The 18,900-nt window shown below is 39.2% G+C and overlaps 1 protein-coding gene across 6 annotated transcripts in view; it reads left to right on the forward strand.

Annotated features, from left to right (window-relative positions):
• TRPC4 (transient receptor potential cation channel subfamily C member 4) overlaps nt 1–18,900 on the forward strand; it is a 288,851-nt gene that overhangs the window by 235,454 nt on the left and 34,497 nt on the right. For all 6 annotated transcript variants that reach the window (XM_023551371.2, XM_003412637.4, XM_010592656.3 and 3 more), the window contains 2 exons: nt 6,539–6,852; nt 15,787–15,982. In XM_023551371.2, coding sequence (XP_023407139.1) covers nt 6,539–6,852; nt 15,787–15,982 — 510 coding nt within the window. The remainder of the gene's footprint in view (nt 1–6,538; nt 6,853–15,786; nt 15,983–18,900) is intronic.

Consider the following 18,900-nt stretch of genomic DNA (forward strand, 5'->3'; position numbering starts at 1 on the left):
GATAATGAGTAGAGGCTGGAAGAATTTTAAGATGCCTAATACTAAAAGCCTAGATTGCCTTCAAGAGACTGTTGGTAGAATTAAGGACGTCAAAAGCAATTCTGGCGAGGGCTGAACAGAAGAGAGGAGAGATATAGAAAAAATCTCTATCATCTTAGAGAATACATATGGTGCCAGCAACAGAAGGTTGCTAGAAATTTGGACATAAAATGTGCTTCAGGTGAGGCTTTAAAAGAAAATGATGAAATGTGATTGGACAATGGAGGAAGGGCAATACCTTTCATAAAGTGGCAAAGAACTTGTCTAAATTATGTTGAAATGTTTGGTGGAAGGTAGGATGTGTTAAGTGATGGACTTGGATATCTGTCTGATGAGACTCTTAAGATCTTAAAGGAGCCGCATGGTTTCTCCTTGCTGCTTATAGTAAAATGCGAGAGGAAAGAGATGGACTACAAAATGAATTGTGCGATCATCCTGAGGCCAGAAGAACTAGATGGTGCCCGGCCACAACTGATGACTGCCCTGACAGGGAGCACAACAGAGAACCCCTGAGGGAGCAGGAAAACAGTGGGATGCAGACCCCAAATTCTCATAAAAAGACCAGACTTAATGGTCTGACTAAGACGAGAAGAATCCCAGTGTTCATGGTCCCCAAACCTTCTGTTGGCCCAGGACAGGAACTGTTCCTGAAGTCAACTCATCAGACATGGATTGGACTGGACAATGGGTTGGAGAGAGATGCTGATGAGGAGTGAGCTGCTTGCATCAGGTGGACACTTGAGACTATGTTGGCATCTCCTGTCTGGAGGGGAGATGGGAGGGTAGAGGGGGTTAGAAACTGGCAAAATGGTCACGAAAGGAGAGACTTGAAGGAGGGAGCAGGCTGACTCATTAGGGGGAGGGTAAGTGGGAGTACGTAGTAAGGTTGATGCAAGTTTATATGTGAGAAACTGACTTGATTTATAAATTTTCACTTAAAGCACAATAAAAATTATTAAAAAAAAAAAAAAAAAGAACAGTGCAGGTAAAAAGGCAACATAGAAACAGAGCCTACCCCACTCCCAAACTCCTTCCTAATCAAATCTCTGAAAAGGAAAGGGCATAGCTCACCTTTGAGCAGCTAACTGCCCATGGACATTTCTGAGGGCAGATACAAGTATGTGCTGGAGAAGAAAATGATATATTAAAAAATTGTAAAGAAATACATTTTAAAAAATGAACTATGCAAAATAAAAACAAAACTAAATGATCTGGGAAATTCTCTTGTACAAACTAAGGACACATGTTCACCAAGGATGTGGTTAAACAATCTTTTGTTAAAGAGATTAAGCCTGTGACCAATGGATCTAACCAACTACCACAGCAGAAAACCCATCAGCTTAGACTAAAGGTGACAGAGAAGAACGAAAGGAAAGAATGCTGTCTGCCTCTTGGAATTCTACAGGCAAGAAACAGGCCAAAGGAGCAACATCTGTTATCTTCCAAGAAAAGAAAAAGACCACCTCAGGAGCAGCTCAGAGGTAGTAGTACTGTTGGAAGGAGCACAGGAAGCAGGGCCTTCTCAGTTTCAAAGAGTAGGGACACGATCTCCAGAATCTCAAAGGGTGGCGCCACAGCTTCCTAGGTTCAAAGAGTAGGACCTTTGCCAACTCAGTTCTGGAGTGTGGGGCTGCCATGAAGGTGTTCCAGGGGATGGAGCCACCATCCAAAGATGAGAGGGTGGGGCTGCCATGCCCAAGGGCAGAAGAACAAGGACTGCCCATAGCAACAGGGTGGGGTTGCCACTCAGATGGATAGGAGAATGGGCCACCCAAAGCTGAGGGAACAGAATTGCTGTCCCAGTGGGCCTGGAAGGCAGAGCTAAAGACGAGGGCCTAGGGATCTCCTCATAGAATCCAGAGGGTGTGGCCAATTGTGGCCAACACCCAGATTCTAGAGGGTAGGGCCATTGCAGAGATGGTCTCAAAGAAGAGAGGATTATTTTCAATCCTTGAGAGCTAATGTAATTCATTCAGCTGTGTTTTGAACTTGCTTGGTGCCTGTTATCCCTTTTTTCCCTCCAATTTCTCCTATTTGTAATGGAAATGTCTACTTTGTGCTTGTTCCACCATTGTACTTTGGAAACAATAAAACCAAATCTACTGCTACTGAGCAATTCCAACTCATAGAGACCCTATAGGACAGAGAAGAGCTGCCCCATAGGATTTCGAGGCTGTAACCTTGGAAACTGAAGGTTTTAACCAACTTCTGCAGTCTGAAATTAATCAAACATGCAATCAAGTTGTATTGATAATTCCTGGTCATTAAAATGAAAAAGTTGGAAACAAATAAGAAAGATTGGTACTTGGAAAATATGGCCTTGATGATAAAAATGAAGCCAGATATCCACTCATAGAATTTTGAAAAACCAATGCAAATACCTTTTTTCAACAACATAAACAGTGACTATACACTTGGACGTCGCCAGATGGAATGCACAGGAATCAAATAAACTACATCTGTGGATGGAGACGATGGAAAAGCTCAATATTATCAGTCAGAACAAAACCAGGGGCTAACCGCAGAGCAGACCATCAATTGCTCGTGTGCAAGTTCAAATTGAAGCTGAAGAAAATTAGAGCAAGTCCACGAGAGCCCAAATATGACCTTCAGTATATCCTGCCTGAATTTGAAGACCATCTCAAGAATAGATTTGATGCACTGAACACTAATGACCAAAGACCAGGCGAGCTGTGGGAAGATATCAAGAACATCATACATGAAGAAAACAAAAGATCATTAAAAAGACAAGAAAGAAAGAAAAGACCAAAATGGATGTCAGAAGAGACTCTGAAACTTTCTCTTGAATGTAGAGTAGCTAAAGCAAATGGAAGAAATGAAGTAAAACAGCTGAATAAAAGATTTCAAAATGCAGCTCTAGAAGACAAAGTAAAGCATTATAATGAACTGTGCAAAGGCTTGGAGTGAGAAAACCAATAGGGAAGAAAATGGTCAGCATTTCACAAGCTGAAAGAAATGAAGAAAGATATTAAAACTCAAGTTGCAATAATGAAAGATTCTATGTGGAAAGTATTGAATGATACATGAAGCATCAAAAGAGGATGGAAAGAATACACAGAGTCACTGTACTGAAAAGAATTGGTTGGCCTTCAACGATTTCAGGAAGGAGGATATGATCAAGAACCGATAGTATTGTAGGAAGAAGTCCAAGCTACACTGAAGGCACTGTCAAAAAAACAAGGCTTCAGGAATTGGCAGAATACGAAATGAGATGTTTCAGCAAAAGGACACAGTGCTGGATGTGCTCACTCATCTATGCCAAGAAATTTGGAAGACAGCTACCTGCCCAACTGACTGGAAAATATCATTTTTTGTGATCCCCCCCCTTTTTTTGTGCCCATTCCAAAGAAAGGTGATCCAACAGAATGAAGAAATTATTGAACAATATCAGTCATATCATATGGAAGTAAAATTTTGTTGAAATTAATTAAAAAGTGGTTGTAGCAGTACATCAACAGGGAACTGCCAGAAAGTCAAGCCAGATTCTGAAGAGGATGTGGAACAAGGGATATCATTGCTGATGTCAGATGGATCTTAGCTGAAAGCAGAGAACACCAGAAAGATGTTTATGTGTGTTTTATTGATTATGCAAAGGCATTTGATTGTGTGGATCATAACAAATTATGGATAACATTGAGAAGAATGGGAATTCCAGAACACTTAATTGTGCTCATGAGGAACCTGTGCATAGACCAAGAGGCAGTCATTTGAACAGAGCAAGGGAATACTGCATGGTTTAAAATAAAGAAAGGTGTGTGTCAGGATTGCATCCTTTCACCATACTTATTCAGTCTGTATGCTGAGCAAATTGCTGGACTATATGAAGAACACGGCATCAGGATTAGAGGAAGACTCATTAACAACCTTTGTTATACAGATGACACAACCTTGCTTGCTGAAAGCAAAAAGGACTTGAAGCACTTCCTGATGAAGATCAAAGACCACAGCCTTCAGTATGGATTACACCTCATCATAAAGAAAACAAAAATCCTCACAACTGGACCAACAAGCAACATCATGATAAACAGAGAAAAGATTGAAGTTGTCAAGGATTTTGTTTTACTTGGATCCACAATCAACACCCATGGAAGCTGCAGTGAAGAAATCAAATGACGCATTGCATTGAGCAAATCTGCTGCAAATGACCTCTTTACAGTGTTAAAAAGCAAAGATGTCACTTTGACGACTAAGGTGCACCAGACCCAGGTCATGATATTTTCAGTAACTTCATATGCGTGCAAAAGCTGGACCATGAAGATCAAGAAGAACTGACACCTTTGAATTATGTTGTTGGTAAAGAATACTGAATATACCATGGACTGCCAGAAGAATGGACAAGTCTGTCTTGGAAGAAATACAGCCAAAGTGTTCCTTGGAAGCAAAGATGGGGAGATTTTGTTTCACAACATACTTTGGACATGCTATCAGAAGGGACCAGTCGCTGGAGAAGGACGTCATACTTGGTAAAGTAGAGGGTCAGTGAAAAAGAGGAAGCAATTTGACCAGATGGAGTGATACAGTGGCTGCAACAATGGGCTCAAACAACAAGGATTGTGAGGATGGCACAAGACCAGCAGTGCTTCATTATGTTGTACATAGGGGTCTCTATGAGTTGGAACCGACTGACAGCACCTAGCAACAACAATAATCTTACAGGAGCTGACTGCCACGTCTTTCTCTGGAGGTGTGGCTGGTGAGTTTGAACTACCAACCTTTCGATTAGCATCAGAGCATTTTAATACTGTGCCACCAGAGCTCTTACTTTGGAAACAGATAACTTGTATTTTTATTTTACAAATTCACAGATGAAGAGGAATTTTCCCCAGGGTGGAATGCACCTAAAGTCCCACTCATATTTGATTTAATTGATTCAGAAGATGAAATTTTAGCTTTGGAGTTGATTAAAGACTTTTGTGGTGATGTGATGGGGTGAATGTGTTTTACCTGTGACAAGACCATAAATTTTTTTGGGGGGGGAGGTAAAAAAGTGGAATGTTATGGATTGAACTGTGTCCTCTAAAAATATGTGCTTTAAATCCTAACCTCTATGCCCCTGGTTGTAATTCCTTTTAGAAATGGGTTGTCTTTATTATGTTAATGAGGCAGGATTAGTATAGAATGTCTTGAGTCAATCTCTTTTGAGATAAAAAGATTAAACAAGGGAGCAGAGGAGAGATGGGTAAGATAGACACCAAGACAGGTGGAATCCAGAGGAACCAGGAAGCAGACACTGAAGAGACAGTGTCTTCCAGAGCCTACAGAGAAAGAAAGCCTTCCCCTAGAGCTGGCTCTCTGAATTCAGACATCTAGTCTCCTGAACTAGGAGAAAATAAATTTCTGTTTGTTAAAGCCATCCATTTGTGGTATTTCTGTTATAAACCCACTGCCATTGAGTCAATTCCGACTCATAGCAACCCTATAGGACAGGGTAGAACTGCCTGATAGAGTTTCCAAGGAGCACCTGGCGGATTCTAACTGCCAACCTCTTGGTTAGCAGCGGTAGCACTTAACCACTACGCCACCAGGGTTTCCATTTTTGTTATAGTAGCACTAAATAGCTAAGAGAAGAGTTCAATTTATTGTTCAGTTCTTAGAAGGTTTAATTATAGGTTTTTATATTGCAACATTTCAAAAAGCATGTTTGCCCTTTTTAATAAAGGATACAAATATACCTCAAAAGTCCAGGGATAAATCTCATTATGCCCTTTATAAGGCTCAACAAGATAAGTCAAGGTTGACATTTTAATTAATCTTACTTTTTAAATATTTTCTGGTCAAAGTTTAAAGTAGCAAATATTTCAAATCATGTATTTTATCTAATTAATGAATGTTCAGATAAATATTATATTTTCTATACATTAAATATTTTAAAAACAGCAGTTCACTGCCAGGCCTATTTCTGAGTTAGGTTTTGTGTGCATTGGAGACAACACAGACACAAAGCACTGATAACTGTGCTCATGCTGGTCATCACTGTTTCCAAGGAATGGACCGCTACTTTGACTTTTTATGTGCAATTTGTATCCTACATGTTTTCCTCTAGAACGGTCAAGTATTATAAATAAAGTCTTTGATTATTTTGTTAAAAATTTAAGTATTTTTAACAAAGCAGTTTTCTTTGTTATCGTGATATGCTATCTTTTCCCAATATAAAATAAGATATTATTATTTTCCTGCATATATGCCTCTTTTTTTTAAGTTCCCATTGGAAATTCAAGGAAAGATGCAATCCACATATTAAGTAGTCCAATGCAAGGACAGACCAGGAAAGCCACTTTCATTAAAGCTCATAAATTATAAATTATTTTAATGAAACTTTGTTTTTGTGTAAATTAATATTCTGCCACCATCATAGAAGCTAGCTTCCTGGCAACAGACCGTTGTGCTGGAAATACCTGGAAAAGCACCCCAGGGTTAAACTTGACATACTCATGTGCATGCGTTTGGTTTACTTTCCCTTCTGTTCTGTTTTCTCCAGTACAGTGCCCTTCATCCACGAGAATCCTGGGACATGTGGCATCCCACGCTGGTGGCCGAGGCATTATTCGCTATTGCAAACATCTTCAGCTCCCTGCGCCTGATCTCACTGTTCACTGCAAATTCTCACCTGGGACCTCTGCAAATATCCCTAGGAAGAATGCTTCTCGACATCTTGAAGTTCCTATTCATATACTGCCTTGTGTTGCTAGCATTTGCAAATGGCCTAAACCAATTGTACTTTTATTATGAGGAAACAAAAGGGTTAAGCTGCAAAGGCATACGGTGTGAAAAGCAGAATAATGCATTTTCAACGTAAGTCGAATAGACATTTCCATTGGCAAGTCTGTGCAAAATTTAGAGTGTATCACCTTATGAATTTGAAAAATCCCTGACAAATGGTTGGAAAGAAAGTACAAAATCATGCTTAATGCAGAAAACGAAATTAACATAGTATTGAATATAAATGAATCATTTTGATATTAAAAAATATTCAATTCATTTAAGTTTTAGTTAAATGGTCTTCTAAATGATCTCATAAAAAGGAAAGCTATACATACTCTTAAAATGTGGAATAAAAAGACTTATGTACCATTGACAACTTAAAAACCAAACCAAGACCAATTGCTGTTGAGTTGACTCATACTCATGGTGACCCTATGCATGTCAGAGGGTTTTCAAAGGCTGATTTTTTGGAAGTAGATTGCCAGACCTTTCCTCCAAGGAAACTGTTTCTTTCAAATGCCGTCCTTTTGGTTAGCAGTAAGTATGTTTTCACTACCCAGGGGCTCCAGTGACAACTTACAAATGCATTAAAAGATAGAATATATGGAAAACTGGTTGTGTAAGAAAATCTATATGCTCTCCAATCTTCTCTCATGTGTTTTCTAGATATTAAGTTCCCTTCACATGTCTTCTTCATTTTCCTACACAAATATCTTAGCATCTAAGAAAAAAATCAAAATAGAAACTCAGTACTAATCTAGGCCATTGCATGATGCACACCAAACTCTCAGTGCCTTATATCAGATGAGCAATGATGGCCTTTGTCTGCTTTCACCCTCTGGTTTGCCGGCAGCACAGGCTCATGGCCGTTGAGTTTGCTGCTCACTGGGCCCACCACCACATGCCTGTTAATTGGCAGACAGGAATCCCTGGGTGTGGCAAACCATTAAGCCCTCAGGTTGGCAGTTGGAATACATCCAGAGGTGGTTCGGAAGAAAGGCCTGGGGATCTGCTTCAGAAAAATCAGCCATTGGAAACCCTGTGGAGCGCAGTTCTACTCTGGATCCACTCGATGACAACTGGTTTGCTTTTTTTGGTTTAATTAGCAGATAAATAAAGATATTGGGTGATTTTCCTCTACACAGTAACCATGATGTGAAAACATGGTCATTTTGTAGTCAGATCTTGATCGTGGGCCATCATAGAATGTTATGTAATGTAAGAGATTACAGTAATTCCTCAAGTGGGAAGAAATCAGTCATTTCACATGAACTAAACCACTTGTTGGTTTAACTTAGTATCTTTCTTTTTTTTGATCCCAATATGTAAAACACAATTTTATTTAATCAACATCTGTCTTTATGTGCATAAAATTTTAATCTCAGCCTCAGCTACTTCAAATCCCTTCAGAAATAGATTTGAGACAAATCATGAATCGTAAAGAAAACAAGAATTCATCCCAGCCTCCACTTGTCAATTCATCCTTTATTCCCACCTCTTTATCCTTCTAGCCTTAAGCAGCTGTTCTGCAGCCCAACCAGCTTACTCAGCCTTGTCATCTTTCTGCTCTCGTCTGACTCTGGGTAGGATTGTCTGAAGGAGATTCAATCCCTTGCGGCAACATCCATGTGACTGGCTTGGCCTTGGAGTGTGTCTCAGTTCTAATATCCAAATTTCTGTATTTCATCACTCTTTTGTGTTCCTTAACTGGGTAATTTGCCCAGGACCACTAGGACTAGGGACTTAAACCAGTCAGATCCCACCAGACTCTCCCTTCATAAACTAGAATTCTGTCTCTAACAAAACCAAATACCAGTTACCATTGAGTCTGTTCGAACTTGTGGTGACCCCATATGCTCCATAGGGCTTTCAGTGGCTGATTTTTATAGATAGATTGCCAGTTCTTTCTTCCAAGGTGCCTCCGCGTAGACTTGAACTGCCAACCTTTTGGTTAGCAGCCAAGCACATCTAACAGTCATCCCGGATATCATCTGCCTGGCTCCTACCCTCCTGAATTTCTGATGGAGAGCCTTTTGTGTGCTCTGTCTTTCCAATTCTCTCATTTCTTTGAACTGGGTGCCTGAGGTCAACTGCTTGCAAAGACCACCCCATCTGTGTCTGTTGTAATATCCTTCTGATGCTAGGTTTTGTCTTCCAGAAAGAATGTTCACATAGCACCTACCTCCTGAAGTATCTCTTTAGCTCAGGGAATAGCTCTGGCTCCAAAACCCATCCCCATCTCAGCTGTCTGACTGCTCTGCAATTAAAACGATTTCACCTAACCCTGTCCTGAGTTATGATCCCCTAAGTTTCCTAGTAGTCCTCTTGCCTTATTATTGTTTTTTTGATATATTATTACATATTACAAACTAATTTTAATATCAGTCCAAGATAAGTATGGCTAGAGAAGTCTAATGCAAAATATCCAATAGAAATTGTATTCCAAAAGCAACTGTATTGAATTACTTGGATTAGATATTATTTTTGCTTTATCCATACCAATGGCTTCCTCTATTATCATGAAAAGCAACAGATAATTGCATATCCCAAATGTCATGGGCCAAACCATTCAAACAAAACAAATCAGGTGTTCTACTTAATTTTTTTTTCAGGTAACTGAATATAAATCTGTAATCAACAAATTATTTTTGCTCAAAATTATTCCAAATTAAAAATATACTAATAAACCCTAGTATTATTAAGCAGAGAGTACTGGGCATAGGTCAACTGTCTCCAGATGTCCCTGTTTCAGTGTGATGGATATCAGTCACTGTGAGAGGACTTGTAGTGATATCCTAGGGCCTCCTTCTCTTTTGTTGGTCTTCAATTCTCTTTTTATAATTCTGTATCTTCCGTAAATTTTAAGCCGTTTTCCCTTACCATCTGTCTTAGTCATCTAGTGCTGCTATAACAGAAACACCAAAAGTGGATGGCTTTAACAAAGAGAAATTTATTCTTTCAGTCTGGTAGGCTACAAGTCCAAATTCAGGGGGTCAGCTCCAGGGGAAGGCTTTTTCTTTCTTTCAGCTCTGGAGGAAGGTCCTTCTCATCAATCTTCCCCTGGACTAGGAGTTTCTCCTTGCAGGAGCCCCAGGTCCAAAGGATGCACTCTGCTCCTGGTGCTGCTTTCTTGGTGGTATGAGTCTCCCCCCTCTCTACTCGCTTCTCTTTCCTTTTATCTCTTGTAAGATAAAAGGTGGTACAGGCCACATCCCAAGAAAACTTCCTTTACATTGGATCAGGGATGTGACCTTAGTAAGGCTGTTAGAATCCCACCCTAATCCTCTTTAGCATAATTCAATCTTGCCTCATTAACCACAGGCAGAGATCAAGATTTACAACACATACAAAAATTACAGTCACAGAATGGAGGATGACCACACAATATTGGGAATCATGGCCTAACCAAGTTGACACATATTTTTGGGGGACACAGTTCAATCCATGACACCACTCATGGTCTCAAACATCTTATTATATAAGAATTAAAATGCATAATAATTCATGTAAAGTATCTAACACAAAGCATGTTATAACCAGTGGTCAAAAACATTATCCATTCTTCTTACTATTATCATTATTATTGTTGTTGTTAGGTGCCATTGAGTCAGTTATGACTCATAGTGACCCTATGTACAACAGAACAAACATTGCCCGGTTCTGTGCCATCCTCACAAGTGTTATTACGCTTGAGCCCATTGTTGCAGCCACTGTGTCAATCCATCTCATTGAAGGTCTTCCTCTTTTTTGCTGACCTTCTACTTTACCAACCATGTTGTCCTTCTCCAGGGACTGGTCCCTCCTGATAATATGTCCAAAGAACATAAAACAAAGTAGAATATTGTCTCTCACCTATATCACAGATAGTTCCCTTTCTATCACCACTTCCACTCAGGGCATGAAAGTGTGCTGAGACTTTTAACTCTGTGTCCCCCACTAGCTACTATTCCCGCCTCTCTCCCTCTTTCCAGTCAACCAGCTCTAAAACAAACAAACCAAAAAACCCAAACCCATTGCTGTCGAGTTGATTCTGGTGCATAGTGACCCTACAGGGCAGAGTAGAACTGCCCCATAGGGTTTCCAAGGAGTGGTTGATGGATTCCAACTACTGACCTAAACCTTTGGTCTGGCAGCCAAACACTTAACCACTGTGCCACCAGGACTCCAACCGTAAAAAGAAACCTATATAAAAAGTCTTGGTTTATCATCTCTCTTTCTTTCTTCATTCATTGCTATTTGGCTTTCGCTTTCGTAGCTCTACTGAGTACTGAAAGTATTCTAGAAAATATCATCTAGAAGCCTTCATATCGCCACTACCAGTGGATGTTTAGCTGTTTATATTTTGCTCAGTGTGTTGCTTCATTTGACCTTCTTTAACACTTCCATTTTTTTAAGCCCTAGTCGATGATTCCAACTTGTAGCGACCTTATGAATTTTTTTTTATATTGGTTTATCCTCCTTTAACTCCTGTTGTCACTATATCCTCTCATTTCACGACTTACTCCTCTAACACTACTTACTTTTCTTTTATAATTATATTTTAATTAAAAAAAACCTCTTGCCATCCAGTTGATTCCAACTAATAGCAACTCTATAGGACAGAGTAGAACTGCCCCATAGAGTTTCTAAGGAGCAGCTGGTGGATTCAAACTGCCGACCTTTTGGTTAACAGCTGAGCTCTTAACCACTGCACCCTCAGGGCTCCATATATTTTAATTATTGCTCTTTAAATAGTGGTCTGCCTTAGCATACGCTGCTCAGATCCTCTTCACAAAGCAATTGGAAAATTTTCGTATTATTATGGATTTTGCTGTATGTTTATAAGAGAATTCTTCCACACACATGTAACTCGCACAAATCTATCTCCTCCAGACCTCTATGTCCAACAGCCTATTGGATGCTCCTCCATGTATGGCTCACAAGGACTTAAAGAGAATTCATCATAGTCTTTCTCAAAAATCTTCCTCAACTCCCTTCCTCAGTCAATGCTACCACAACCCACTCAGTTACTTAAATCAGAAACTTGTGTTTTATACCCCATTCCTCCTTCACCTACCCCTCCATGCACCATCAGTCAGTAAATTTCTATTCCTGCTCTTCGTTATCATGGTGCCACCTTCCCTTGTTCACTGCCCATGCCTGCATCCAATCCTCCTGCCCTTAGACTCTGCCTCCCTTAATGTGTCTCCCTTCGTGCTACCTGAATGTACTTTCTAAAAAAAAATCTGTCACGCCTCTGTTTAAAACTCTAAACAGCTTCTCCTTCCTTCTTGCTAAAGCCAAATTCCCTAGCTGGACGTATCATGTCCTTCAATGATCTGGCCTTTGCCCTCTTTTCTAGCCTCATCTTTCTTCATTCCCCATTAACACTTTAGTCTTCGATATTTCCTAATGGGTTGTAGATCCCCAAGTATATCATGCTCTTCCCTCATTCCAGAATGCCCCTATTCTGCCCTCTTGTTTGGTAGAATTTTATCTTTTCATTCAAAACCAACCTCAGATGTACTTTCTCAAGAAGGCCTTTCCTGATCCCCTTCCAGTCTGTGAGTTTCTGGAAAAATAAAAAAAAAAAAAAAAATTAAAAAACCACTACAACTGAGTCAACTCAGACTCACGGCAACCTTAGAGGACAGAGCAAAACTGCCTCATAGTTTGCAAGGCTTAAATCTTTACAGAAGCAGACTGACACATCTTACTCCAGTGGAGCAGCTGGTGGGTTCGAACTGCTGACCTTCTGATTAGCGGTTAGCAGTTGACTGTTTTAACCATTGAGCCACCAGAGCATCTATGTGGGCCCCAAGTGTCTTCTATGACCCTCTGTGCATTTTCCACCAGCAAATGGATGCTTCTTCCTGTTCCTTCCGTGTTTTCTTATTAACATAGGAAGAACTACATGTCACTAAAAGAAGAAAAATGTTTAGTCTCTGAAATTATTTTATATCTAATTTTAAGGTAATAGTCTCTGGGTAAGGGACTCTCCTATAAAGAGAAGTGCATGGGCTTGGCACTGAGACCCTCCCAGGTTTGGTCTCATTAAGCAAAGCCCTTTTATGCTTATTGAAGCTGTATTCCTAATGAATGGAAATGACCAATAGGTGTCATACTTTATTGGTTTTAATATTGCATTCAGCTTATTGCCATCAAGTTGATTCCAACTCATAGCAACCCTATATGACATTGAAGAAATGCCCCATAGGGTTTCCAAGGAGCAGCTCGTGGATTCAAACTGCCAACCTTTTTGTTAGCAGCCAAGCTCTTAGCCACTTATTGCTTATAAACTAAGCATACTCAGAAGTGACTAGCATTAATTTATGTTTCCTCATCATTTTCGTCTCAAGTAACTATAGAATACATTGCCTTTTTACTTGTTCACTTTCTCTAGTTGTAAGTATTTAATTAGGGACAAAAACTGATTTTTAAAAAGTAGTAGTTGAGAAATAACTTCAAGGGCAACAGACATAATGTTATCTTTAGGAAGGCAATGCTGCAACCTCAACCCACAGAAATGCCAGGAGTCAGTCTTCAACCATGGCTTTGTGCAGGGGTCGTTTAATTAGGTTGTGGCATTTCCCTGGAAAGGTTTCTGTCCTTATCTCACCCCAGAACTAGGTCAATACTTAGCATGTCCAGTCAATGTGAGATGTTCTACAGCCAATGACCCTTCATTCTGAGAGCAACGTTGGTATTGATAGCTCTGGGAATCACTAATTAAATGTTCTTACGGTGTGAGTAAGGAGCCCTGGTGGCACAATGGTTAAGTGCTTGGCTGCTAACCAAAATGTTGGCAGTTCAAACCCACCCGGCAGCTTCACGGAAGAAAGATCTGGCAATCTGCTCCTGTAAAGATTAAAACCCAACCCCCCCCCCCCACTGCCGTCGAGTCAATTCCAACTCATAGTGACCCTATAGGACAGAGTAGAACTGCCCCATAGAGTTTCCAAGGAGCGCCTGGTGGATTCAAACTGCTGACCTTTTGGTTAGCAGCCGTAGCACTTAACCACTACGCCGCCAGGGTTTCCCTGTAAAGATTACAGCCTAGAAAACCCTATGGGGCAATTCTACTCTGTCACATGGGGCAGCTATGAGCTGAAATCTACTGGAATGCACCTAACAACAGCAATGACCAAAACATTCCTGGACGCAATGGCTCTGAAATTTTAACCTAGATGGATTAAAAAAAAGTTCATATAATAAAAGAACAATTTACTTAGAGATACCAAGGTCTTTATTCCAGGGTCTTAATTCATCTAAGAAGTAATTATATTTTAGTCAAGTGGTACTGTTCTACAAATCTCACTGCTGATTCATTCCACTGAAAACACAAAAAGAAAATACAAATCAGAAGGAAATCCATAGTCAATCACAAAATGCCGTGTAATTCTGAATTTCCTTTTTTCTCAAATTCTAATTCAAATATCTTAATAAATATTTTGCCAAAGGATTTGCTTATATTTCCTAATAATTTGGACAGAAGGAAAAAAAGCACTATCCAATTGTAACAGTCCATTTATTCTGCATAACTGTTTTTATTTGAATGTTTGAAAAGTAGCTGTTAAGGGATTTATGTGGTTACCCATACCAAACCCATTGCTGTCAAGTCAATTTCAATTCATGGCGACCCAGTGTGACAGAGTAGAACTGCCCCACAGAGTTTCCAAAGAGTACCCGGTGGATTCGAACTGCTGACCTTTTGGTTAGCAGCCATAGCACTTAACCACTGAGCCACCAGGGTTTCCTTATATGGTTAAGTTTTACTGTATAACTTACGCTATTTAACTTTAGTTTTCTCTGAATTGCTATGAATATCAGGGGTATACTGATTGAATTGTATTTGTACTATTTGAGAAGAAAGATCATGATTATTTCACATTACATCTGAATGACACTATTATTAGTTTTAGAAGTTGTCATTAAAGTTACTAAAAATAAAGAACTCATGGCCATGACCAAATTTACTTTTTTTCTCAGAAAATTTTCAAAGAATAATTTCTAGTGGCCTTTGTCTAGGACCAGTGAATTGGATTTCGCTTTCCCTAGTCTCGTTAGAATCTATCATTTGTGTTTATCTTTTAAGGATACATGAAATACCACATCCCTGCTGGACAGGCACAATCTGATTGAAGACTATCAATCAAGTACCCTTGTTACTTTACAATAGTTTGAACAGCTCTAGGAAAATAAAGAATAAATTCTATATCCTATAATTAAAATTTAGTTCTACACTTATAAATACAAAATTGTTTACTTCTTTAAAAAATCTGTACATTTGGGAAAATAATTCCTGTATGCCAATTAAGGCATTTTGTGTTAGATTTTCTTGTTTGTGAGGATTGCAAATGAGTTATTTCAAGTAACAAGAGTTTTGTTTTAAGAGTCGTGCACAGGATTGCAGGTTCTTTGATCCTCTGAGCAAGGGCTGGTCTTAGCAAGGGAAGAATGTGCAGCAAGTCTTGGTTTCAGGAAGAGCAGGGCTCAACATTTTCATCCTGTACCCTGGCATTAACTAGGCTCCTCTACACCTTCTGTTTTCTCCACGGTGTTTAATTGGCTCTGTTGCAACTACTCAACCCTGTAAAAACAGACATAGACAAGTCAAGAATGATTAAACATGGATATGTTTCAATAAAAATTTATTTATGGACACTGAAATCTGAATTTCGTGCAATTCATAAAATAATAATGATCTGATTTTTTCCCCAGTCATTTGAAAACACAGAAATTATTCTTAACTCATGAGCCATACAAAAACATGCTGTGGACTTGATTTCCTCTCCCTGCCCTAGGAAGCTAAATTCACCTTTCAAAGACCCTGGGACCCAACAAAAACTAGACAGACTATTTGTACTAGTTCCTTTAATTCTTTGTATTAAGGTAATTTTATGATTGCCCTAAGCTGTTGTTTTTCCGTTAATATGTTTTTGTCAGTTAATCAAATATACATAAGAGTAGCCAAGTTCTCTTGTTATATTATTCTATAATGATTCTATTAATATAGCTTCTGGTGTAACTTTGTATTTTTTCCAGGTTATTTGAGACGCTGCAGTCCCTGTTTTGGTCAATATTTGGGCTCATCAATTTATATGTGACCAACGTCAAAGCACAGCATGAATTCACTGAGTTTGTGGGTGCCACCATGTTTGGGACATATAATGTCATCTCTCTGGTTGTCCTACTCAACATGCTAATAGCAATGATGAATAATTCTTACCAACTTATTGCTGTAAGTTGACTAATTTTGTATTATATCCGTATTCCCCCTAGAATGTGTTTTGCCTAGCTATTTCCCATCCTATTATCATAGGAAATAAAATCTGTAATTGGCTAGATTGATGAAAAAGAATGGAATTATAATATAAATGGGTTATCTCAGGTTTCTAAGCAGTGCAGTATGTGTGGCTGTAGTTTTGTCATATTACACATGATTATAAAATAGACGAAATCTTGCTTGCCAGGCAGTCATTGGCTGTGACAAGCAGTAGGTGAGGTATGACTTATGAACAGGCAACTCACCTCTATGCTGTGCCCTTCAGGCTTTGTGCTGTCTCTATCCATGTAATTTAAAAATCTTGATATAAGCAAGCTCCTACCACCTTGGCAAGACACAAAAGAGAGCTCAGAAAGGAAAAAGCCACAGATTTTTCAATTTCTTAAAATTTGGGAAAAGCAACGTAGAAGTACCCCTGAATATTGTAATAATCCTGATTATGTATGCTTATTTGAAACTCCAGAATCCAAACAACATTGCTTAATTTACTTATTCATTCATGCAACAAACATTTATTGAGTACAAACTCTATTGCCAGTCACTGTTCCAGGAATGAAGAATATAGCAATGAACAACACAGCTTTTATCCCTTTGGACTTACACACTAGTGAATGAGCCACTAGTGACCAATAGCAACAAAACAAAACCCATAGCAGATTGAAATATATTTCTTAAGTATTTCACAGTTATACATTAGGCAAGCAGCATTTTAGAAGCCTAAATACAAGTTGCCATTTTTTCCATGAATAACTACAATTATATTGCATCCTTGAATCTATTCTTAAACTTCTGGAGTGTTATTACTATTATTTTGAGAAGCAGCATTCTATGGATTTTATTTAAACTGTCTTTATGGAGGCGTATATTTCTTATAAGGTTCCTGTCCAGATATAAAAATAAGAATAGATTATTTTTATTTACTGATTCACAGTCTGAAGTATTTCCAACATGTGATGAATCCTCTAGCTATACCTAGGCCTTATAATTGCATGGGAATATCCGAAATGGTGGGTATGTCGAACTTCATCTAAACATCTTACACATCTGAAATTTTTACAGATCGTCTCCATATATTTGCTTCAGAAGTTCTGTATTCTTTTAGTTAACACGTTTCTAAAATATGGATTCTCTTACAGACATGAAAGCCTCTAATTATCAAGCAATATATAGAGACGCTGCTAACAATTTGGATCCTCTAAAACTTTAAATGTCCCAATTTCATCAAGAAGAGAACATTATACAAGAATATTATGACATTTTCTTTTTGCTTCTTTTTGGGGTGTGTTTTTCTAGGTTGCTTCATTACAGAGATGAGCATCATCTCAAATCTCTATATGTAGATCAAGCTCTGCAACTACTTGAGAAGAGAGCAGGCACTGAGAACCTGAGGCAGGAGTACCTCCCAGCACCCCAAACATGATGTCTCATTGCACATGAGTGTGCCAGGAATGTTCACTTTCACCTGTCCCAGAATAGGGGAACTTACCCAGAAACCATTGTTTTTTTGCTCTGCTACCCTTAACTAAAGGAGTCCCTGGTAGCATCAACAGTTAAGTGCTTGACTATTAACCAAAAGGCACCTCAGAAGAAAGCCCTTGTTAACAGCTTCAGAAAGCTATAGCCTTGAAAACCCTACGGAGTGCAGTTCTACTTTGTGCACATGAGGTCTCCATGAGCTGGAATTCACTCAACGGCAACTGGTTGTTTAGCTGGTTACCCCTAACTCAAAGATGTAGGGTAAAGCATCGGAAAAGAAGAACATTTAACAGTTGAAAGAAAGACGCAACCATGCAGGCCATATCTACAGCCTGCTGCCCACTCATTCTTTTGCTCAAGTATTTATTGTGCACCTAATATATGCTGGGAATACTTGGTGGCATAGTGGCGAAGTGCTATGGCTGCTAACTAAAGGGTCGGCAGTTCGAATTCACCAGGCGCTCCTTGGAAACTCTACAGGGCAGTTTTACTCTGTCCTATTTTATAGGGTCGCTATGAGTTGGAATTGACTCAACGGCAACAGGTTTTTTTTTTTAATATATGCCGGGCATAGGCTTGAGTTTAGGGTTGCAGAGAATAATGAACAAAGTCCTTTCAAGAAAAAAATAAGGTGCTAGGGACAAAAGAAAATTCATGGATATTTTTAGTATTGAGATAAGAGATATAACAACAACAAAAAAAAATTAATGAAGTATGGAAGAGAGATTGGGGGTAAGGTGGCAGGCAAGGGTTGATGGAAGGCAGGCAGGCTTCCTGGGAGGGACTACTAAAGCTAAGTTTCAGATGTTGACAAGGAGTTAGAAGGTGGTATTTGGGTAAGGGAAACCCTGGTGGTACAGTGGTTAAGAGCTACAGCTGCTAACTGTTCATTATTCAGCAGTTCAAATCCACCAGCTGCTCCTTGGAAACCTTGTGGGGCAGTTCTGCTCTGTTCTATAGGGTCGGGATGAGTCGGAATCAACTTGGCAGCAACAGGTTTGGTTTTTTTTTGGTGGGGGGGTAAGGGAAGTTGAATTTTGCTATCACCAGCTTAGAACTTTTCATCTCCAGCATTTTCTAACTACTATAGACTTTGTTATAGACCCTCTCAGGATCCCAAACTGTGAAGCAAGAGCCTATTTTGTGATTAAACTAACAGAACATAATGAGATAAGGATAGCCCTTAATTTGTGACCCCGTGCAAATCAAAGAATTGGAAGGATCAGTGCTACTCACAGGCAGACACCTTGTCTAAGTGACTGACTTTTTATAAATGAGTTACATTCTCCATGACTGCAGCAAATAATATCTACCGTTCTTTATCAGTACAGTACTATCAGCCAGAATCTATAAGGCTGTCTAGAAAGAGAAAGGGAATGAGGGAGAGATAGCAAAGG

Source organism: Loxodonta africana, chromosome 17 (assembly GCF_030014295.1).
Source record: "Loxodonta africana isolate mLoxAfr1 chromosome 17, mLoxAfr1.hap2, whole genome shotgun sequence".
Taxonomy (NCBI): domain Eukaryota; kingdom Metazoa; phylum Chordata; class Mammalia; order Proboscidea; family Elephantidae; genus Loxodonta; species Loxodonta africana.